The sequence below is a fragment of the Nycticebus coucang genome, chromosome 11 (assembly GCF_027406575.1).
Source record: "Nycticebus coucang isolate mNycCou1 chromosome 11, mNycCou1.pri, whole genome shotgun sequence".
Classification (NCBI taxonomy): Eukaryota; Metazoa; Chordata; class Mammalia; order Primates; family Lorisidae; genus Nycticebus; species Nycticebus coucang.
In genome coordinates this window covers 63337338-63362711 of record NC_069790.1, presented here as the reverse complement: position 1 = coordinate 63362711, position 25374 = coordinate 63337338, and the positions used below count along the sequence as shown (strand labels likewise).

The following is a 25374-nucleotide window of genomic DNA, read 5'->3' as shown; positions in this document are numbered from 1 at the left end:
TGTTTTTTTTTTTTAAACTATAGTCCGGCCCTCCAGCAGGGAGGGACCAGAGGGATAGTGAACTGGCCCCCTGTTTAAAAAGTTTGAGGACCCTGCATGTGTGATGTCTGGGGAATGTCCTTCATGCCAAGAAACTGTCTCTTACATTTATTAAAATAACACTTGATGCAGTAACTGGTTTTCACAGACTACCATCTTAACTAAAATTTAAAAACTAAAAAAATAGTTTTTATGGTACTTCTAGCCAAACAGTTTTTTTTTGAGATTCTATTGTGCGAGGTTTTGTTTATTCTTGAACACTTTTACACAGTGATTTTTGTTCGTTTTAGTTTCAGCCCATGGGCACTGTGTGCCGAGAAGCAGTAAATGATTGCGATATTCGTGAAACATGTTCAGGAAATTCAAGCCAGGTAATTTACAAAATAATTACTCTTAGTCCTGTGGGAAAAACTGGGGATATTCTTAGTGTACTGACCGCCAGGAAACGTGTAAATGGACATGTCACATCATTGCTCACTCTTTTTATTTTTTAGACATTTAAGTTTCAATAATCAGCATTTGTTCTTAATGTTGAACTAACCTAAGACTGCGTATCTGTCTGTATATATGTATTTTTAGGTAGAGAGTATAATGCATTTTTCTTTTTATCTACCTAGTGAAGGAAAAAACACAAACACTTTCTCTTCAGCTTGTTGAAACGGGTCACCTGAGGCGGAGTGACCCTCACCACCTCCCAAGAGCACTGGGCGCTAAGAAGGGACCCTTTTTTCTTTCTTGACTCCTGCTTGCACCACCTTAGCTGTTTATAGCCCCTCTGTGATTTAATAGCATTTAGTGGTAGAGAGAAAAGCTAGGGAAATTGAATAAATGTCGGTGAGGGTTCACAAATTTCAAAAGGATCAGTGTACTTACTGGCAGTCCTTACTTTACATGGCAATGATAAACCATAAAAATGACCATCCAAGTCAAAACTGCACAGAATGGTCTTAATCATCAACGGGAAATACTGCAGGCGTTCTGTGATTTTCTAAAAAAATGCTGCCAAAACTATTAAAAGCTCTCTATTAGTTTTAAATGCATAGAAAAGGAATAAACTAATATTTATCATGTTGTAAATTAAAACAGAAACACTGAGAGTTAAAATATTTTAATTTTTTGTAAAAGACATATCAAGAATAGTTTGAACCATGCTTGCAGCCATGCCTTACGATACAGGGCAAGCATTTCTTCTATGCCTTGTTGAATTGTCACACTCCGAAGTTTGGATCAGCTTTCAGCATTTTATTCTTTGTGCTTTCAATGTCACAAGATATTGCTGAGAGATGTGAAAACATGCATGTGAAGTTTCTTGGTGGCATCACCTCTGGGACATCTTTACTTCTATCACGTTGCAACTACTTCATTCGTTTTTGCCAAGAACTCCTTCTTCACTAAGTTCCTCTGCATATCTAGAGTCTCTTAAACAACAGTATTATGCTCCCACAGTTGGCTGTCATTTTCCTGTAACTCCATTTATGTTCAAATCAAATTTCACTTCTGATGTCATCATTTTTCATTTCTTTGCTGCATGTCCATCTTCATTGGCTAATTCCCTCTTTTGCTTTTCCATATTTGTAAACTGTCACAAGGTGTCACTGGAAGACAGAAAAGCAACTACACATTTTGCTGTCTATGCATGAATTGGGCATAAATTCATAAATAGGTGGGCAGTAACCAGTCACTGACTAACTCTGAAAAGAAGTAACAGACTGTGTCACTGACCATGGCGGGCACCTACTATTTGCCTAGGGATCAGTTGACTGAAGAGCTGGTAGCAAAGTTGGGCTTTATGCACTTTCTCTCAATTAATAACTGTGGTCCCTGAAATCGGGACTGTGTTATTGGGGGACTGGTATTTTTTAACAAAACCATGGAAACTGAATTTCAGAGCTGTGCAAAGTGAGGACTGTCTACATATTTTTTTCTTCAGAGAAGAGGGATTCAATACTGGTATACCTCCATTGACCATTAAAATGTTTGATTTTAAAACTAATCTTCCTGGGGCGGCGCCTGTGGCTCAGTCGGTAAGGTGCCGGCTCCATATACCGAGGGTGGCGGGTTCAAACCTGGCCCCGGCTGACCTGCAACTAAAAAATAGCCGGGCGTTGTGGTGGGCGCCTGTAGTCCCAGCTACTCAGGAGGCTGAGGCAAGAGAATCGCTTAAGCCCAGGAGTTGGAGGTTGCTGTGAGCTGTGTGACGCCACGGCACTGTACCGAGGGCCATAAAGTGAGACTCTGTCTCTACAAAAAAAAAAAAAAAAAAAAAACAACTAGTCATCCTAACAGGTTAAAGATCTTCCATGTAGAAGTATTTTTCCTTTCCTGCCATCTAATTTGCAATATCTTCTAAGCTTACAGCTACGGATGAGGAGGATTCAATAAATGATGGCATGTGAGGCTCCAGATAGAAAGAGGTTTTGAGCACTTCTTTGGAATGTGACTATAAATAGCCAGGAATTTCAAAGGAATCCTAAATCTAAAAATGATGTGTGTGCACATTTACTAATGCTCTTGTTGCACTGATTGTAGCAGCATAAACATTAATTGGGAATTAAAATGATTGCTGTAGTGCACTATTAGCTCAATGCAATGTGTTACAGCCATTAAAAATGGTACCTACAAAAAATTCATTACAACATGAAGAATTTATATGATGAAAATAAAAGGATGAACCAGAATATAAAGTGTTATTTATAATTAGATCATACTTATATTTAAATATATCAATTTTTATTGAAAAATGTGGAGAGAAAAATGTGTATATATATATAAAGCTGCCTTTGAATGGGGGAGTGTAAATGAACTTCTTTCATTTTTTTCCTACTTGTTTTATTTCCCGACTTTTCTCAAGTGACTATATAATTACTACAATGATAGAAAAAGATGCATCGTAAGTTTAAAAATTAATGTCTGTGTATATGATGAGTACTTTGTAACTTTCTTTAATTGCTGCAAGACAAAATGTGGGGTTATAAAGAGTGTCCTTTTGTAATATTGTCAAAGTACACTTCCGCTTGAAAGTCATGATTTTAAGCCTAAGGGTATGTTGCCTTTCAGGGCAAAAGAGAGAAAACTGGTTATTTCTCCACCTTGTGGACGTGCTTCGTGCTTCTGTTTTGTGCTTTCCTTTTTCTAGCTCTAAGGAACAGTGTATCTGTATGAAGCAAGATATGCTTGCTGAGTCTGTTGCAGTCACTTCTTTTATTTGCTACTATGTAATCAACTGTTTTTGCCCCTGAGAGATCCGTATTTTGGGGGGGAAATGCAGCAGGGTTGTATTTCCTCTTGTGTTCTCTTGGTCTTTATTTTTAGATGGTTTAAGAGAAGTGCCATGTTACCAGAAGTGATTTTAAAAACGAAAGCACTAAAGGAATTAGTTCAGCCTGGTATTTTGCTCTGTGTTTGGTTCATAGTTTGTTCTCTTTCCCTAGTGTGCCCCTAATATTCATAAAATGGATGGATATTCTTGTGATGGTGTTCAGGTAGGTGACTTCATTTTTATCTAAATTTTTTATGTGTACCAGCATGAAAGAAATACTGAAATGTTATCAAAGTAGAAAGATCAGTTTAAATGTTCTAAGTCAATTCTTCAGATAAAAGGCCTTAATAATATTGCTCTAATATTTTTTCCCTCATGTTTACCTCTTCAGTGATCTGATGTAAGCAGATATTACATCACTAATGGGTACTTGCATTTCCATTTTAGGGAATTTGCTTTGGAGGAAGATGCAAAACCAGGGATAGACAATGCAAATACATCTGGGGGCAAAGTAAGTAAACAGTGTGACTTGATCATATTCAAAATGTGTTATCAGTGAGATTGCTCCCGGACACATAAACTGGAAGTAAATGTTTGTTTTTTCTATAATGCGTTCTTGAAACCAGCACATAAATAAAAATTTTAACTACTTTTTTAACTGAGGAGTTTTGGAAGGTATGAAAGTCTTAACAGGGATGTATTTCTGGAAATTAGAGTGAGGTTATGTCTAAGACACAACCTCACACATCTTGGCCAGTAGGTATGCATGTGGACGAGTCAGAAGGTGCCTTTGTTGCCAGGCAAGTGAAGCCCATTTTAGGGCACAGCTTGGAGAACAGAGCAAACCTAGATTTCAGCTCCACGTACATTCTCCTCAACTAAGTTCCCTTAAGCAAAACCTGTACAACCATATGGAATGGACATGGATTCTGGACAGGGCATCCTTGATTTACACCTGTAGCGTTTTAGCTACAGTTGTTTTTCCCTCCTTAGCTACATGCCTTAAACTCTAGCTGGCTTTCCTCATTGCAGGTGACCTTCTGCTGAGGTTGCTTTCCTGTGTCAGAAAGAAATTTTAATGTTACTGTCATCAAAGTTTGTCTGATTTTCAGACAACAATGTATAACATCTGTAATTATAATGTTAATTACCGATGTTATAACAACTGTAAACTATTTAAATTTATATTTCAATGTTAAGTAATATATTATTTTCTGGAAGTATGCCTGGCTCAAATTTTAAGAAGCAGTTTTTATTCTAAACTCTTTTGACAACATGTATTAGGAAAAAAATTATAAAAATGATATTTCTTAACAGTCACAGGTAGAGACTATAATCCTTTTAGGAGGGTAAGTGTAGACTATCTTTAAACAACTAGAAACATTGAATGGGTGAAAAATTTATCTCTGCAGGTTTGTACTCTGAACAAAGAGATAATTGCTTTTGGTTCCTTCACTTGGGCAAAAGTAACAGTTGACAGCAAGAAGTAGGTACAGAAATTACCAACATACTTAGTATATATTTCATATATACTAATATTTACATTTAAAGGTAGGCTTTGATTTGTTTCCAAAAGTCATTTTGTTTTGATTTTTAGATAACTGTCAACCAACCTTAGTGACAGAAAAGATAAATACCTGACCAAGGTGCTGACATACCTTACTATGTTTTTTGACTTTCAGAGATTTAGCACGAATTCAAGCTTGTCTAAAGGCAAAATAAAATTGTTTTTGATAGCTGTTAAGAATTAATGAGCAGGGTAGACATTGTATTGCTGTTTCTTGAATGTAATTATAGTACATGATTATTTTAATAACATTGTCTTAATAATTAAAATTTGTTGTGTGAGAAATTTATGCAGGCTATCTGGCACTGAGATTAAAGCAAGGAATATTCATTTAAGGAACTGTTTGGTATCAGCATCCTCTCATTATTGGCCAAATCCTTAGGAATGTTGTTTTTGTAACCCGAGTCTCATCAGGTATCTAAATACATTTTTTTTTTTCAAATTTCAAGTGAGCATTCATGAAAAACCTACCTGAGTCATGGATGTGTATGATGTTGGAAAACTCTTGTGAACCATGGGCATCTTTTTGGAATCGTTAACACTGTAGTGAAGAAGAATCTTTAAATTGCGATTTTTCCTCCCTGAGAACATTTTGAGCAGCTCACTCATTACCTCCTTCACTGATAGAAAATTTTATTCTGCTTCAGAGGTGACAGCCTCAGACAAATATTGCTATGAGAAACTGAATATCGAAGGGACGGAGAAGGGCAACTGTGGGAAAGACAAAGACACCTGGATACAGTGCAACAAACGGTGAGGTGGAGAAGTCAGCCCTCAGGCAGTGACAGGGTGTGAGCAACCAGAAGACCCGTTTTCTGCATCCCATAAAGTGTGCTTTGCCTGCTCATCTCACCTCATCTCTTCCCTGGGTCCCAGCATCACCTACACAGAGGGCCTTCAAATGTTATCACATGTCCCGACCTGTCTTGTAAGGCCCAGGGTCACTTCTGCAGCAGTTGCAGGACTTGCTTACCTGGAAAACATCTTCCAGAACATCTCAAAAGCAATAAAAAGTAAAGCCACCAGTGGCACCTGTGGCTCAGTGGGTAGGGCGCTGTCCCCATATACAGAGGGTGGCGGATTCAAGCCCGACCCAGGGCCAAACTGCAACAAAAAATAGCTGGGCGTTGTGGCGGGTGCCTGTAGTCCCAGCCACTCAGGAGGCAGAGGCAAGAGAATCACCTAAGCCCAGGAGTTGGAGGTTGCTGTGAGCTGTGGCCACGGCACTCTACTGAGGGCGAAAAAGTGAGACTCTATCTCTACCAATAAAAAAAAAGTAAAGCCACCAAAATACATACTCAGTGGTGTTGAATTGAGTTAACTGGCTCTGATGTTCCTAAGTTACCCCTTTTTGCCCAAGATCTCAATATCTCACTCAGAGTGACCCTTGACTCCTGTCTTCCCTCTGCACGTTGTCCATGAATGAACACTGTGTGTTAAGGGCTATATCACACTTTACAATGAGCTATGCCTTCTAATCTTTTTTTCTTTTGAGTTTTTAAAAAAGAGACAGTGGTGCAATTATAGCTCGTTGCAGCCTCAAACTCCTGGACTTAAATTATCTTTCTATCTCAGCCTCCCAAGCAACTAGGACTACAGGTGCATGCCATTACAGCTGGATAAATTTTATTTTTTAAATTTTTTGTAGAAATGGGGTCTTGCTAAGTTGCTCAGGCTGGTCTCAAACTCCTGGACTTAGGCAGTCATCCCTCCTCACCCTCCCAAAGTGCTGGGCCTATAGGTGTGAGCCACTATGCCCAGCTATGCCAATTGATCTTTAAGGCAGTCTTCCCATTTTATGGAGGAGGAAACTGAGACACAGTTAATTAATTTGTGTAAGTCATACACATAGGATATTAATAAAAGGTAGAGTTGGAATTCAGGCAGTCTGAGTTCAGAACTCTGTCTTTACCACTTTTCGGAATGACAGTATAAAATAGCTTGACACTATACCTCTTTCACAGTTTGCCCACCTACATTTTTAATTTTTTCCTTCTCTGTTCTTCCAAGTCTAGCACACTTTACAGTTCCTTATATGCACATCACACTGTCCTGTTTTTGTGTCTGTGTTTGTGCTGTTCACTCCTCAGAAAGCTTCCTTTATACTTACACCACCGCCAGTTAAAAATTTATCCATTCTTCAAAGTGGAAAGAAAAGTAGAAAATACTTTCTCTACAAATAATCTCCTGATTTACTCTAGGAATAAAGTATCTTTCCCTTCTCCTCTAAACTCCCATGGTCCTATTACTCATAGCCTTTGCCCCTAGTTTTGTTTTAAAGTTGTTTATGTATGTGATTTATCATCTCATCCAGAAGATAATTCCCTTGAGGGTGAAGATCATGTCTGATTTTCTTTATATATTCTAAGTTACTTAGCAAATTTGATACATATAAGTGAAGTTAAAAAAAATTTGAATGAATGTTTTTTCTGGGTCGAGAAACAGTTTGCTTATGATAGATAAAGTAAAATGATATAATTTAAAAATTATTTTAAAGAATAAATTAATGTACAATTTTATTATATTGGTCACAGGTACAGGTTCTAATTTTTCTTTTTTCTCTATCTGATAAAATCTGATATTTCCATATCTAATCTCTCTGGCCTACTACTGATCAGTCTTCTTAAGACATTTGTTAAAATATATGTTAATCATTATCACCATTAATAATTGAAATGTTCTGGAAATAATGTGTGTATATAAGAAAGCACTTACTTACACCTGTTAAAATATTTTATAGGTTAAGTTAGAAGTATCTGAGTATGTGATAGTTGGGGAAGTTGTGAAATATATTGAAAGAAGGATGTTAAGACTTTATAGTTGGAAATCTTTAAAATATATGCAATATGTTTATAATCTCTTTTCTAATACTGGGCAATAGGTTGAAGAAACATCTGTATTCCAGAAAATAAATGCTCATGCAAAGCTTATTCATTCACTTATCAGATATTAAAAATAGGCTTGTCTAGTAAAACAGATTCTGATACAAAAGTCCATTTGATGGATAATTTTCTTTAAACACTTAAAACTAACGGAGAGTAAAGAAAAAGCTAGAAAGAAAAACAATTGGGATTTTCGTGTACCAATAAGACTTTAAACTCATTTGGGCTTATTTTGTTCGATACGTGAGTAAGTAATATAGTTGATGAAAAATAAATACTAAAACGAGAGAAGTCTATACATGCTTTGCTGTACCTTTGGAAGCAAAAGTAAAGAATTGGTACTCTTTTGACACAGGGATGTGCTATGTGGTTACCTTTTATGTACCAATATTGGTAATATCCCAAGGCTTGGAGAACTCGATGGTGAAATCACATCTACTTTAGTTGTGCAGCAGGGAAGAACATTAAACTGCAGGTAATTACCTAACCCTTCTGTGAGAACATTGGCCATCTTCCCAGTAATGCAGCTTATGGCTGTATCTGTTTGCAGTTCTTGTGCATTTAGTAAGTCAAAATAGAATATAGTCCCTCGATGTGATTGAGTAAATCCTGATAGAAAAGAGACAGAAGACAAGAAGTAGTTGAATGTGGACTATTGCATGGTTGATAGATTTATGTTTAGTTGGTCAGTAAAACCTTGCAGGATTTAGTTCCTTCTTATTTAGGAAAATGGATGAGGACTTCTGGGTAAAATTAGTGTATTAAACGTATGCATCTACTTTTGTTCCCTTCCGAAATCCCACTAAAATGACACTAAATGGATCTTTTCTTGGAGTTGATATATCCGCAGGGAGGCATAGGAAGGGAGAAGAGACAGCAGCAATTTGGAATGCATACAGCTGAAGGATATTTGACACGGGGCTTACTGAAGCAGAGAGAGCTGAAATGTTAAGTCAGAAATGGGCAGATCTGAGAACTAATCCAAGATACCAAAGACTCCGAAACTGGCAGCATCATCTGCTTTTGAAAGAGGGAGGAAAGGAATTGGGGGTGAAGGAGTTGAAATAAAGAGTCACCTTCCCTGACTCAGCTAAGCTGGGAAACAGAGTTTGGAAGACGTCCACTCTCCTATGGCAGATGTGAGCTTTCTACCTGGCAGAGAATAATAAAGGAGGTCTCCACGCTGGAGGATGGCAGGCAATGTGGATATAGGGGGCTGTAGGGGAGTGGCCCAGCCTCAGTGACGTTCAGTCAGAATTTCCAATCATCTATTTGGTTCCCTGCCTCAGATGTGAGCAGATTATCAGACACGTGGAGAAAGTCTCTAACATGAAAAAAGGAGACAAGAACAATGAAGGGGGGGAGAGTCACCTATCAATATTTATGAGTGAGAAGAGACTTCAAATGAGAAAATGGGTGCTATTTGAAAAAAAAAAAAAACCCAGGGAACATTCAGAGAAGAAAAGAAAGCTGTTGGAAATTAACTATGTGATAACACAATTGAAACTCAGTGGTTGAAATTATCTTCCAGAGTAGGGCTAAAAAGCAAAGAAATGGAACAGAGAAAAAATCTTACCAAATTAGAAGTAGGAAGGAATGGAGAAAACAGCAAGAAGGAAATTGTTAATGAATAACTCAAAGTATCTACTACTGGAAGACTTGAGTTTCCATCCTGACAGGATCACAGAGGGCGGGGTACAGTGAGTGAAATTAGAAGCACATCTAGATACAAAACCAAGACATTTTAAAACCTTGGGATAATGAAGAGAAAATCATGGAAGTTTCCAGAGAAATAAAAAGCAAAGAGTTAGGAATTAAAAGCGTTCAGGATTTATTGAAAAGAGCCCTGGGAATCAGAACACAATGGAGAAAATTATTTCCAAACTAGAATTTTAAAACCTGGCAAAATATCTATCATGGGTGGGTAGAAAATAAAGACATTTTTAGATATGTATAGTTCTCCAAAATTTACCCCCTTAGTAAATGGGAGGGTATAGAAAATAAAGACATTTTTAATATGTATATTTCTCCAAAATTTACCCTCTTCCACGAACCTTTTCAGGATGCTACTAGAAATTGCTATTTACTAAAATGAAGGAATAAGCCAAAGAAGAGAAAGGGGATGTACGAAACAAGATATCCACTGTGGAGAGAGACAGAGCAGTCCTCTGGGACATTAATCCAAGATTTACAGCTGTAGCATGCCAGGCACATAGGGGCAACCAGGAAAACAGTATCCCCACTGATATGTGGCCTCAAGATATTGAATATTGACGCTGTAGTAGTTTAGTCATTCTCAAATGTAATACAGTCATTTTGGGTAATGTAAACCAAAACCAGTTCTCATTGTTTGAAACACATCTGAAATATTAAAACCTACTTATCAAATCAAATACTAGGGATAATGGTTACTTAATTTGTACATGGTAGCCCAAATGATAAAGCTGTTTCTATTCAGGCCCTTGTTATAATTATGTTTAAATATTGAACTGTATCAATTTCTCCAAAAAGAATTCGGTCAAAAAATTCAATTGCTTTCTCCATTTAGAGTTTAAATATGCTTATGCTACTGGTTTTTATTAAATAATAGAAAATAGGGGAAGTGACATTTCCCACTTCTAGGCCTTTAAGCATGTTTTCGGGGTGAATGTCAATTGCTGGAATCTCATTTTCTTTTTCCTCCCAATTTATTTTCAGTGGCGGGCATGTTAGGCTTGAAGAAGATGTAGATCTTGGCTATGTGGAAGATGGGACACCGTGTGGTCCCCACATGATGTGTTTAGAACACAGGTGTCTCCCTGTGGCTTCCTTCAACTTCAGTACTTGTTTAAGCAGCAAAGAAGGCACTATTTGTTCAGGAAATGGAGTAAGTACTTAGTACCTTACCATGGGAAGAAATTATTCATTTCTTTTATATCACAGAAATAGATATGACCGTAAACTGTGATTTTGCTAATTACCGTGGAAAACACAATTATGTTTCTAGTTGGTATGTAAACACTGATTTAATCAGGCGTACTATAATATTTCTGTTGTTTAATCTTGAGAAAGCCTGGGAATAGGAAAAAGGATAATCCTTCTAACCAAATTCTTCTATCTTCTTTTATGTTAATTTAACCTCATAGACACATATTAATATAATGCCAGTTGTTCATAAGTGAACTAGTTAACGAACTATTATGAGATTTATTTTTTGAAAAGAAATAAAAAGCAAGGGCATTGGCCACATATTTAACACCTGGTGTGATCTGGGCACTGACCAATCTGAATGAACCATAAATAATTGCTGTAGTCAGACCAGTGCATATAAGCTAAGGATAAGTCCCAGAAGTAAAAACAGGATAATTTAGGGAAATGTTTCTTACAGATGAATAGAAAGAATGGCATTTGAAAGATACTTAATTCAATTCTTTTAGTTATATATTAGATGAGTGGTCCCCAACCTCTTTGGCATCAGGGTCATGGAAGACAGTTTTTCCGTGGATCTAGAGTGGGAGAAATGGGAGCAGCGGTAAATACAGATGAAGCTTCCCTCGCTCCCCTACCACGCACCTCTTCCTATGTTCCTAATAGGACTAATAAGTTATATACCACAGTATTAGATAATGCAGGTCCTTTATAAGTAAATTTCTAGGCTAAATATACCTCCTCTATTAGTGATAACAGTTTTGTCATTTTCTTGCAGTTAGGAATTACTGTACTAAAAAATAAATTTGTGTTCTTTTTCTTTTAAATGTGCTATGATTTCCTTTTCACACTCATTCTAAGATTCTGTGCATGGAATCTTATATTACTCAGTTAAGATAAAGGATCCTTGTTTTGGAATTGTAAGTCTTAAATCCTGGTCATTCCATTTATAGCCCTGAGGGATATACCAAGAATTTACCTAAGAAGTAACTTGTTTGTTACTCCTTGCTAAAAAGATAGAAATTCTTAATGGCATTTAAGAATGGAGCAGACATATACACCTATATTAAGTAGTTCTGCTACTATAAAGGAGTCTTCTAAATCATTTTAGTCATTAAAAGGATGTTTGGTGGAGGGAGGGTAATGGGTGGGGCCACATCTATGGTGCATCTTAGATACAGGCGATTGCACTAATGTACACAGCTATGATTTAATAATAAAAAAAAAGAAAATAAAATGTTAAAAAAAAGGGATGTTTGGGAGAAATACTTTTGGGGGAAGTCGGGAGAAAATAATAGAATTATTTCTTGATCATCCATGTGAAAGAATAACCTTATCTATCTTAAAATCAGATGACCAGTAGCATCCAGATAATTAAGAATAATTATGCATCCTATAGAGATTTTATAACTTAATTTCAACTTATGATAGCTCAATTTTCTCTATATAAAACAAAAAATTAATATAAGAAATACAGTAAATCTTTTTTATGTTCTAACATCATATAATAAAGAGTATGAACTTGCAATCAGATGGTCTGGGTTTGAATACCAACTCTGCTTCTTACTACTTGGGTGACATTGGACTAATTACCTATTCTCTGGGACTCAATTTCTTCCTTTGTAAAATGGGAACAATAATAGTGCTCACTTCATAGAATTGTGTGAAGAGTAAAACAGATACTGGCCAGGCGCAGTGGCTCACGCCTGTAATCTTAGTACTCTGCGAGGCTAAGGTGAGTGGATTGCTCAAGCTTATGAGTTTGAGACCAGCTTGAGCAAAAGCAAGACCCTGTCTCTACTAAAAATAGAAAAACTGAGGCAAGAGGATTGCTTGAGCCTGAGTTGGAGGTTACTGTGAGCAATGATGCCACAGCACTCTACCCAAGGCGACAGCTTGGAACTCAGTCTAACAAAAAAAAAGAATAAAACAGATACTACTTGTAAAGCACTTAAAACAATGCCAGGGCCATAGTGAGTATTCAGTATGTTATCCCTGCTGTTTATTATGATCATCTTACACTGGCATCCCTGTCCTTGTTAGTGTACCACTGTTAATTGTCAAATGAAACAGAAACTGATGCTCGAAGGTGACCTGATGCTCGAAGAAGGTGACCTGAGTGAAATGGGGAACTCAAACCCAGGCCTTTTGATTTTAATCCTAAACCTTTTTCTTTCTGCATATGTGTTAATCTTCAGCTCCTAATGGGAGACATGGATGCATTTAGACATGGATGTGTGTTGTCCCCTGAAAATCAGATCAGACGAGAGAATTCTCCCTGTAGTGAAGAGCTGCTTTAGGAGGAACTTCACTAATCTTAAACCTGATCACGCTCTCATACTTCTCACTCCATTCAGAGTTGTTCTGAATTACAAGATCTGGGTATAGTAGATTCTGTTTCCTGGATGGATGAATGAAGACAGACCATTTTCATATAATTTAAAAAAAATTGCCATTTCTATGTGCATTGTTTTCTACACTTTATTTGTGGGAGTTCTTAGTTCCCATGCTCTTGAGGTTGCTATCACTAGTTTCTGTGGCTTGGGCTGAGGGTCCAGGCTTATCCCCTTGTGAAGCTTTCTTCTTGGAGCCCTGCAGACCACCAGGCCTTCTCATGTCTTTGTTGGACTTTTCTTTATCTTGTTTTGCTCCCTAAAATATTAATAACATTTTAGCAAAGAGACCCTTCCTTTGGAAGAAAAAAAATTTTGTATTGAATAATTGACAGATGATTGTACATCTGTTTAGTTTTTTAAATCTCCTTCATAAAATTTAAGTTAATGAAAATCAAAGCAATAATTACATTGATTTCTTCTAGATGCAGTTTAATTCCTGTGTTAAGTTTTCTTCTTCCCTTTGGGTCAACAAATACTTTTTTAGGTACAAGAGTGAGAAACAATGTAATTATTATTAATTAGTACCTATAATTTTTAAATACCAAACTCTAAGCACGTGATAATTAGAAATTAATGTTTTCATTTTCATGCCTCTGTATCAGAGTTGACGTTTACTCTGGCTTGATTTTGGATTTCAGGTTTGCAGTAACGAGCTGAAGTGTGTGTGTAACAGACACTGGATAGGTGCTGACTGCAACACTTACTTTCCTCACAATGATGATGAAAAGACTGGCATCACTCTGTCTGGAAATGGTGAGTACTTAATTTGGTACATTATTAGTCTTTATATACAAGGAAGGATAAAACTGCTATTAAGAGATTTTTATTTGAATTAATTTTTATGATAACTCAAAAATAAATTGTATCCAAATAATAATGAATTTTAATGTAAATTGGAGTCCACTTTGTGAAACTGATCATCTTTGTTAAGTTTTGATGATCTGTAATATTGTATATAATGTAGTCTACTGAGTTAGCCTTTATTCAGACTGTGATTTGTCAAGTATTGTGCCTGTCTAGGGCATCAACAAACCCTATGTTTCTTTTTTTGTTCATTTGTTTTTTGAGACAGAGTCTCATTTTGTCACCTTTAATAGAGTGCCTCGGCATGACATCTCATAGCAACCTCAAACTCTTGGGCTGACAGGATCTTGCCTCAGTTTTTCATTTTTAATAGAGTTGGGGTCTCACTCTTGCTCAGGCTGGTCTTGAATTCATGAGCTTAGCAATCCACCCTCCTTGGCCTCACAGAGGGCTCACATAGTGAGCCACTGTGCCCGGCCCTAATGTTTCTTTTAAATGAAAAGAGTAGTCATAATACTTAACTGTGTAAATGTAAAGGAAGAACTTTATATTTTGAGACTGAATAAGTAATTAAGAATTAATTTTTTAATTATTTTATTTTAATAGAATCTCACTGATATTCAACCCCATTTTTGTAGCCTGAACTAGAAGATATAAACTTTGCCATGGTGACTTGAAGGATTTTAAGGACATGGATAAAAAACAGCATGTACACTATTTGGGTGATGAGGGCTCTAAGAACCCAGACTTCACTATTATGCTATATATATGTAATAGAATTCAACTTGTACCCAAAAATTCGTTAAAATATTTAAAAAGAAAAAAAAAAGCTGGCCCAAGTGGGGAAGTAGAAATTAAATGCAGACTCCGTGAAGGAACTCATACCTTGGAGGCAAATGTCCCCTTTTAAACTATATTAACATTTCATTGTTGCGTTCTTTTGCATGAAATAGTGCTCAAATCCTGAAATCCATTCACCCTAAAGGACAAGAAAAGAGGAATATGTTCATTTTAGTTAACTAGACAGGTTAAAAAAAAAACTATTAGTTAATAAGACTTTAATAAAGAAAGTCGCAGTTTGGTGAAGATTTTGCAGTCTCAAATCTTAGCAGTGGTAGTATGGAGCTTGTTCCATTTGTTACTGCAGAGATGAGGATATTTAGGTACATGGGTTTAAACCACTTGTCAAAAGTCACTTACTATTACTTAGAAATTATCAAGACTGGCATCTAGGCTTGTTGATACCTGTTAAATCCCCGGAAGAAAAGGAAGAGAGGACAGACATGCTAGGCCTTGGAGTTAGAAAATCCCAGTAACCAGAAGATCCTCTGACATCTGGATCCACTCATCCCACAGAGGACCTGGCAGGTTGGTGCCCCTGGCCTGCTCATGTCCTCGATCTGCTGTCCAACATAACTACTGAGGGCTTCTCCACAGAGAGACTGCCATTTCTGTCATGGGGAGTTGGAATCCTCTTCATTCACTCATGCTTACTGACCTTCAGTGTCTAGAAGAATGCCTCAGGATTGGAGTAGACCAGGAGCTGAGTGGCTGTGGTGAGAGCTCTGTGATTAAACATGCAGTATAAATCATCATCCTGGTGTCAGAGCCAGGCCTTGCTCAGATCAGGCCTTTCTGCTCTTGGGCCTTCATTTGAGCTTATTGACCAAGCCTTGGACTCACTGTACTATTCTCTGTGCTGTGACTCCCTTATAAGGATTATGTCTCAGCATGACTGACAAAGGATGCTGACTCAACAGTGCCATCCTGGGTCCTGAGCTTCGGCCTTGCCCTGGACTCGACCTGCCTGTTGCTCTGCCAGTCTGGTGCCACCTCCTCTCATGCCACATTAGCACCAATCTCCAGTTACCAGGCATTGTTTTCCTTTGGGTTCTCATCCTCCAGAATGCCACAGCCACCATTGGCCAGACTAGGAATTATAAGCCTAGTGCTTTTATCATCTACACCACCTGAGCACTGATTATATAAGCCTGTAGACATGTTTTTCCCCTTAAGAAGTTTACTCATTTTGCTGTTTCTAAAGCACTTCTGTAAGTAATAGACACCTATGTTTTTGGCCCAAACTTTCAAGAAAAAAAATCTTTCATTTTAATTTTTTAATTTAAATTCAAAGCTTAAATCTTGCCATGTATGGGAACCATTTCAACATTTTCCAAGGGATTTTACAGTACTTTTTGTAAAAATATCAGCTAGATTGCTAGCTCCCACCTAACGTACATGAAGAAAAAATAACATTTCTCTTCATTGGCTGAAAATGCTTTTGTTGTAAGTTCATCATAGGTTCAATAATTTCAGGGTATTTTACAGATATAATTATTATTGCTTTCTGGAGTTAGCAATATTTATGAATAAGCATAAATAAAAGAATTTAAAACATTTAACTATATATGGAATTAATTCCCATGTATAATATGCATCCTTATTTTTTCCTAAAAAATTTAGGGAAAAAGTATGCATTATACTCAGCAAAATATGGTGTATTCACTTTGAGAGATGGAATATCATACATGAACACACAACAAGAGTAAGGACCTTGCCTTAGTTGTCCTATTGGAGTGATACGTGCAGAATATTTTCAGAATTTCTGAGAAAGTGATGAGAGTCAAAAGGAACACAAATTATCTACAAGTTCCTCCATAAAGGGTGCTGTGCCGACATACGCAATAGTTAGTGTCCCTCAACCCTTTTTGGTATTATTACTTTTCCCTCTTTTAGTTCAGTGCATCCTGTTTTCTGGATGAATACATAGAAAATACAACTGTGCAAAGTACACGTGGACACAAGGAACATTAAAAAGTTACTTTTAAAAAATTTATTGCTAAATTATAGTTGATTTTTCTTTCCCTTCAAAAACACCCATTTAAAAAAATTGTTGTTAATGTGATGATGACAAAGCAAAGTTCCTAGAAGAATTTTGTGTCCCTGATCTTACTTGTTTCTTCTTCTCCCTTCCAGGTGTTGCTGGCACCAACATTATAATAGGCATAATTGCTGGCACCATTTTAGTGCTGGCCCTCATATTAGGAATAACGGCGTGGGGTTATAAGTAAGTGAAACGTCTCAGTCTTGTTACTATCAAAATAGACTTTAAAACATTTTAATTAAATGAAAATATCTAGAAAATGTTGTATCCTTGAATAAATATACTTACAATGAAAATCATTCTAGCTCAACAATCACTAATTTTCTTGGTATGGTTAGAAGTAGTAATAATTTACCACTTTTTAAAAATTCGAGACAATATTGGTCTTTCCATTCTAAAAGTTCATTCTAAATATTGTTTTAAAACAATCAAAATCATGAAGCCAGTAGACAATCTAATATATACCCACGTAAGAGAAAAACTCAAATTCAAGGTAGGGGGCAGGGGAACGAGGGAGTGGGAAGAGGGGAGGAGGAAGGGGGATGGGGATGTATGGCACACCTCTTGGGGCTGAGACACAACTATAAGAGGGATTTCACCTAATAAATGCAAACTGTGTAACCTAATTCTTTGTACCTCAATGAACCTGAATCAATTAATAAAAATAGTCTTTTTAGACAAATGGATAATGAAGTAAAATAATCAAATTAAAAAAAAAAAGAAATGATGTTAGGCAGATTATTTAAAAAATAAAATCATCAAAGTGAATTAAAATCAATCTAAATTGTGTCTTCTAAGAGAAGGCTTGATTGCTTTGCCCTTAAGTGACAGAGCTGGTCTTAACCCATACCTCCAAATCTAGGTAAGACAGAGAGGTTGGTGCTTCAATAACTATGTTAATAATAACAAGGACAATAGCAACAGATCGGTTATTGAGCGTTTTCTGCAGTCACATATCACACTAAAGGCAGAACCTCTTTATCTTCATAACTAATAACAAGGAGGCATTATTTGCTAATTACGAGAGTATTCTGTATGAAGAAAAGACTGTTTTGAGATTTGTTTGTGAAAATTAAAATTACACTTCAGATTACAAATGTTAAGCCTAATTCTCTTAAGCTTCCTAGTCCAACTTACAACTTTTTTGGTTCTGTATATAAGTCATAAAAACTTTTGAATAGTCTTTGATACCCTTAAAAATTTTATGAAGTAAATCCTTTTAAACATTCTAGACTACTATGTTCAATTCTCTTTTAAGTACTTTAGTTTTCTTATGTGAAAAATTTTATTTGTCTTCAGATAACTCAGTTTAATAAGTTAAGCAGAAATATGGTGAATCTTAAGTTCCCTTTAATACGTCAACCTCAAAATCATGTTCTTCTATCCTCTGATACTGATGCCCTAGTCTGCAGGCCTCTGGGTTTTTCTCCATTTCAAAGGCAACTTTTGCTGGGCATTCAGAGCACTACTACTCCCATTCCATACCATATTTTTCCTCATGGATCCCACTTAGGTCACTAAAAGTTTTGGGAATTAGAATATTTTAGACTTTAAAGTTACCCCATGCCTTTTAATAGACTCATCTTTATTATGCAAGTTAATATATGTCAAACACTCAGAGTAGTGTCTGGTCCACAGTATGTGTTATGTAATTGTTTGGTGATATTATTATTATTACCTGACGTGGTCTTAAACCAACTGAATCAAAGGAAACATCTTTAAAAGTATTTAATGCAATTGCTTGTGAGATCAAAACCCTGAAAGAGCTTCTTTGACTGAAAAGGGAGAGCAGCTTTTTTACTGCCAGAATAAATTTTGTATGCTACAAGCATCAAAATAAAGACATTAATTTTATTATGTAAATAGAAATAAAACTGTATTGACAAGTAGCACCAACAGCATAATACAGTTTAGCATAGCACAGTGACATGGCACAAGACGGTGAAGAAAAACCTAGCATGGAAGTCAGCTTTGCCCTGATGAAGTAAGTACCTGGCCCTGTACCAGTTCATAGCAGATGCTCAATACCTGGGGGCCCCTTTGGTGTGCAGGTGATGAGGTGTATTGTACACTTAGGTCCACACATTCTGATAGCAGTATAATATATGAGGTTATAAAATTATAAGCACGAAAGGAAGACTTTGGTTTATCCTGTGATTTCCTCTCATACCTCACACAGATTTAACTTTACCTTGGAGTTGCGCCATTTCCTCATCTTCACCAATGCAGGATGTATATAGTAATTGCCATTGCAAGCATTGTTCTGAAGTAGTTTAGGGGTTTCATTTGGTCACAGGAGAACTGAAAGAAAAATTGTTAGCCCTGGAGTATGGGATTTTCTGCCACCTACTGATGGAGTGGATATTTCATTTTTACAGTCTTAGAAGGACTTACTTTTTAGAAATCATGAAGCTTAAACACTACTTATAAAGATATTGGTGTCTTTTTTTTTTAATGATTAGAATTAAAAGTACTTCTTTTTTTTTTTGTAAAGACAGAGTCTCACTGTACCGCCCTCGGGTAGAGTGCCGTGGCGTCACACGACTCACAGCAACCTCTAACTCTTGGGCTTACGCGATTCTCTTGCCTCAGCCTCCTGAGCAGCTGGGACTACAGGCACCCGCCACAACGCCCGGCTATTTTTTTGTTGCAGTTTGGCCAGGGCTGGGTTTGAACCCGCCACCCTTGGCATATGGGGCCGGCGCCTTACCAACTGAGCCACAGGCGCCGCCCTAAAAGTACTTCTTTATGTGATTTGTTATTTTTAGGACCATTATTTGGGGGTTTTCATTTCTGAATATATATGCTTTGCAGATTGATTCAGGACAAAGACAAATTTTGTTCATGTTGCAGTATCCTCTTTATAAGTAATTTGAATCTAAATGATTAAAGTTGTAAGGTTTCTAAAATTAATCAGAACATGTTTAAAAATCAAGTGAGAGTGTGGAAATTTTAGGAGAGGAATTAAACTCATGAATATATGATGTTTCACATATTCTATTTCAAGTTCAAAAACAGATACAGAACCCGAGAGCTCATTTTCTCATTATCCTTCCAATTAAACTTTTTACTGCTACCCAAACCTCGGAGAGGGAAATAGCAGGAATAAGAAATGAGGAATATTTGTTTGCAACTCTACAAACAGATTGCAATTTGTTTGCAATCTGTTTACCTGAGCTATTTGTTACAGCTCAGGTAAACAGATTGAGGGAATAAAAAGTAAAACATGTTGACTATAAAGATACTCGGTTTATTTTCCCCTTCATCTGATAGTTTCTAGAATTTAAGTTAATAACAAATAGGTACTTTTACCCTCGTCTACCCATTATTAAACATGTAGTTTCTAGAATTTAAATTAATAATAAATAGGCACTTTTACCCTCTTCTACCCATTATTAAACATCATATTTACCATGTAGAGGGATTAAATTGGCAGGTGAAGGTGCTATAGAAGGTGCCCATCTGGAAACATTATTTTGGATGTTAGAGGCAGGACCCCAAAGCTACTCAGTTGCTTGACCTTCCTAACATGCCTTCAAAATACTAATAATTATGTCAAGTTAGAAAATTAAGAATTAATTCTTGAAAAAAGTCACTGTGCTACACCACTATCCCTTTTAGAGCAAAATTTTTTTTTGAAGATCAGCTTATTTTAAAACTCACTTTGTTTCATCTTATGGTTAAATAAAAAACAGAGTCTAAATGTTGAATAGATTTTTCTGATGTGAAGCTTCAGTGAGTAAGTAGTAGTAAGTTAATACTTAACAGCTGTGGCAGCTGTGAATTAATCCGTTTTTTAGATAATGCATGATGAAACAAAATATTCTGGTGTGAATTTATGGTCTCCTATTTGAAATTCTTAGGAATAGCTACAGTTTGGGGTTTATATTCTCACAAGAATGAATTAAGATTTTATTTCTATGAAAATATGGTAAATTTATATAAGGAACTTGATTCATTAATTTCATTTCTTAAATCAATATGTATATGTCTAAAAACTTGTATTTGAAATAAAATTGACTTTAGAACACTACTTAATATTTGTGAAATACAATTGACATTGAGAAAACAGTTACTTTTTCATGATTGAGGCTTATTTATGCTTTTAGAAAGGGATAGCTATTTGAAAATATTGTCACTCACGCTTTGTCACTTGCTCTAAGGCAAAGTGAGATTTTTATGTGTGTTTTCCATTTTAATTCTGCAATTTAAAATCTGTTAGGGAAGGCCTTTCAATGAATGCTAAAGCTTTGACATTTAGTGCTCCCTCTTAATGTCCCTCTATGGGTAACTAATTCTTGTGTTTTTCCCCCCACTTTCTTCTTGTCCATGAAAAGAAACTATCGGGAACAGAGGTATGTGATAAGAATAAGCTGAACACATAACTGAAAGGTTTAACTTCTATTATATATATGTTAGAATACATACATGCAATTATAAATCAAGTTCACTTTGTTTTTATGAACGATTATACACTAATCTTGGTTTTTTTCTGATCTTAAAATAATAATTTTAGTGATGGTTCTATGAAATACATTAATATAAAATAGATCCGTCATTATTTAACTTTAATTGTTCTTTTATGATAGTAATACATGTAAAAATTGATTCTTTTCCATCTAAAACAAACTTCCTCTATGTTAAGGTGTCACATTTGTTTATATCAGTATTGACATTTCTTCGTTTATAACACTCTTATTGCCTAATACCTTCAGAAGGAATTTATTTGTATTTGTTATTGTTGTTACATTAATAACTTCTATTCGTAAATGACAAAGTTTATTTGGACAGTGTTGCTGTCGGGAATGTTCTAGAACTCATCAGCCTGTTTATCTCTACATAAGGAATTTTTTTAAATTGATTAATCACACAGGTAGTTGAAGAAATTGCATAGTTGGAATCTCTGATTGTTTTATGTACTTTTTTGAATAAAAGCGTCCATAGAGAAAGTCAGGTGTCCTGTTCAGCACAGCTTTAAAATCTGTGTTTAAGGGCGGGGCCTGTGGCTCAGTCGGTAGGGCGTCGGCCCCATATACCGAGGGTGGCGGGTTCAAACCCGGCCCCCGCTGAACTGCAAACCAAAAAATAGCTGGGCGTTGTGGCGGGCGCCTGTAGTCCCAGCTACTCGGGAGGCTGAGGCAAGAGAATCGCTTAAGCCCAGGAGCTGGAGGTTGCTGTGAGCTGTGTGATGCCATGGCACTCTACCGAGGGTGATAAAGTGAGACTCTGTCTCTACAAAAAAAAAAAAAAAATCTGTGTTTAACTAACAGCATAAAAAGAGATACAAATATTCTCATTGTTCTATAACAGTTGCCTATTTTATCTAAATCTAAATTAACACATAATATTGGGATTCACTGTTCCCTATTCAGATTTCAAAAGTGACTAATGCTACTAGCTATTGACAAAAAAAAAAAAAATATATATATATATATATATATATTACCCTGGAAATCGATATGCCAGTCCAGGTTTTACACATCATATAGTATTTAGTACTAAGAGTATTTTGTAGATTGCTACTTAACTTTTTGCATTGTCCAATTATGTGCCCATGGTGGGTTATAAATAAGGTGTGACAGCTGTGGTGATACTTTTTCAAGCCCTAACGACAACTTTCATTTTTTTATGAATCAAAACTTTAATCTTTACTCTTCTGTTTGCAGTTTAAAATTTTTGTAAGTCTTTCCCCTTAAGAATCTCAAGAATATATATATTCTTTAATATATATATATATATATATATATATATATAAGAATATATATATAGTGCCCATGGTCAGTGTGGATATTAGGAAAATTGACCTTGCCCTAGAGTAGATAACTCACTATTAAGGGAAAAAGTAAAATTGAGATAAAATTAATTATATTTTAAAAACAATTATATTTCTTTAAAGCATTAAAGTTTTATGTTCAAAAGCACTTAAGTAGAGCAAGAGTTATTTAGGCTTTCTGTTGGGTAGAAGTTGATCAGTCATATCAGAAATATAAGTTTGGTGGCATTCTTTAGTGGAAAAGAGAACTAGGAGAATAAGATACAAAAATGAATACATTTCTGTTTCCATAATGTAATTTAATATTGCTGAAAAGAAAAGTAAAATATCTCAAATATGTAACATAAGCAAAGTTAAAACAGCACTGAAAGATGTTCTCACTAGAGATACTATCCAAATAAAGAGAATTGCTCACACTATATAAAAATGATTAATATTTAAAAATATATACTAATGTCTTATTCTGACTCAATATATGTGTAGACACAGCTAAGAACATTTCACACAAAGAATCTCCTTTATGTGCCTGCTATAATTTGATGTTTCCCGGTGGTGCTTAGTCGTCTTTTCATTGGTCTGGCTACTCTCCTGGAATCTAATCCATATTTTGAGAGTTGTCACATCTTCCATATATTTATTTTATATATTTTGATATATTTCACCATACCTTTTTTTTTTTTTAGCCCTTGCCCATAGTTAATGACTGTTAGATTTATATGATAGTTCTGAAAATGGAGAAATAGCAAAAAATAGATTTCAGATCAGGTAATTGTGAATGTATAGGTATATTCTAAAAGATTTTCCTTTTTGAAAATATATTAGTGGTTATAGAGAAAGTGGTAAGGCCAACAGATCCAAGTATGCATCAAGACATTTTCAGTTTTGTAAAAATATCCATAGATATTCAAATAAAGACCTCAATTCTAAAAAGTAGCCAGGAGTAGTATGTAGTCTCTGAGGACTGTGTTTCCCTATCTTTGAATGAAAGAGAAGGATGTGGCTGTTTTCTGAGAGAAAGGCAGCATTCATTGACATGTGTGAGGACCACACATGTGGTTGATCTGGCAGAAATGTTGGTGAATATAAAGTTTTGCTTTGACTCTACATGCAAATAATAAATATGTGGCCAGTTATTGTATTCTTATTAATGTTGTAATGGCTCAGAAATGCCAAATTGGGCATAACTGTCAAGTTGTTGGAGAGGACAGGCAAGTGACTCTGTGCCTGAATCTGATAACCAGGTAAATTTTTCCTCCTGAGGTTGTGTCCTCGGGGCTTTCAGTATATTAAAGAATCATGTTATATATGTTTACTTACAAATTTGACAGATAGATGAGACCCAAACTCATTTTTTCCCTTTTGTTGACAAACTCTTACTAAAAAAAAAAAAAAAGAAAACAGAAACCCTATTCTGGGGCATTGTGGAGGCAGAACCCCACACATGTAAGACGTCACTTTAAATCTGCTAGCATCATCTTGTGAAGGGCAGAACCGTGGAAGAGCCATAGAGAAGCCTTAGACATCTGATAATGAGGAAGAGGGGTAGCTATTCTTTAAAATCTTCAGGCAATAAAGCTTCCACTTTTTTTTTTTCAGTTGATAGAATTGTTAATTTTATAGCATAATTGCTTTCAGACTTAGCAGCTTTGTGGCTTGTTTCAGTTGTTAGAGCAAGTTTATGAATAGCAACAGATTATAAAACCAACTGGCTCAAGTAGTAGGGCTCCAGTCCCATATGCCGGAGGTGGCAGGTTCAAACCTAGCCCTGGCCAAAAAAAAAATAGATTTATAAAACATCTACATTCAGCTGGAATCTTGTTCTTTTACTTTGTCTGAAATGAACACACATCATTGTGATTATGAGAAATAGAATAAATAATGAGATCCTGTCTTTCTGATTTATGGTTTTATAGTAATCTCTCCATTTTCCAGCACCCTTGGGGTTGGTCGATTCCAGATGAATGTAGTTTCTGGTAGCTAGAGAGGTACTATTAAAAATAGGCATAATTCTTTACCCTGTACTATACCAAACCATACCATAAACTGTATTGATATTAATATTGAAATACACTAATTAAAAGCAAATTAAGACAAAGACAGACTTTACTTGCTGTAACAGTTTTATTGCATTATAAAACAGCTTTGTGAATGCAGTGTACACGTTTAGTTAAATAGCAGTTAATATACTTTGCAACTTCATACCGTATCTTTTTTAACTTCAGGTAACACACGTTAACACTTAGAACTGTTACAGAGAACACATGGGAGCTGTGGGAGTGACTCACGAAGGGTGGGTTTCCTGACAGCATATGCACCAAGTCTAAATTCTGATTTTTGGGGGGGAAGGGAGCCTGGTCAGTGCTGGCTTCTTGAGTTCCAGATAATGGGGAGTTTACTGTGCTTTAAGCAGAATTCCCCTCCACTGCCCCATTTTTTTCTCTCACTTGTTTTAGCTGCTTTATTTTTTACTTGTGAAATTCCTATTTTTTTTCAAGTCTTTCTTAATTTTATTATTAATATTATTTCAGTGATATCTATGCATCCGTTAATGTGACTTGGTATATATAGTGTATACAATATTTCTTAAAATGGTAAAATAAGAATTCTAATAATCTTAGATTATTAGAGGATAATAAGGATTAACCCAGACACCAACCAAGTATTGGAGAAAAGCCTCCTTCAGGCTTAAAGTTAAGACTTGGTTAAATGGGGTTGTAAAAGGTTTTCTCATTCTAAGTATGCATAAGGATCATTGAATAAATATTACAATTTAATGAGTATTTTTAAGAAATATCAGACTTATATAATAGGACCAGCTATTTGTCTGAAGGTTTTGGGGTAATCTGAGAAATAGTCTTATTTA

General features: G+C 35.8%; 1 protein-coding gene across 17 annotated transcripts in view; it reads left to right on the top strand.

Moving 5' to 3' along the window:
• The window catches only part of ADAM22 (ADAM metallopeptidase domain 22), a 278120-nt gene that overhangs the window by 221646 nt on the left and 31100 nt on the right, over positions 1 to 25374 (top strand). For 15 of the 17 annotated variants that reach the window (XM_053608487.1, XM_053608500.1, XM_053608492.1 and 12 more), the window contains exons 18-26: positions 330 to 410; positions 3471 to 3521; positions 3746 to 3809; positions 5513 to 5618; positions 8103 to 8222; positions 10445 to 10613; positions 13689 to 13803; positions 16831 to 16921; positions 21076 to 21093. In XM_053608487.1, the coding sequence (XP_053464462.1) occupies positions 330 to 410; positions 3471 to 3521; positions 3746 to 3809; positions 5513 to 5618; positions 8103 to 8222; positions 10445 to 10613; positions 13689 to 13803; positions 16831 to 16921; positions 21076 to 21093 (815 nt within the window). The remainder of the gene's footprint in view (positions 1 to 329; positions 411 to 3470; positions 3522 to 3745; positions 3810 to 5512; positions 5619 to 8102; positions 8223 to 10444; positions 10614 to 13688; positions 13804 to 16830; positions 16922 to 21075; positions 21094 to 25374) is intronic. The other 2 variants (XM_053608501.1, XM_053608494.1) reach the window with 1 other exon arrangement.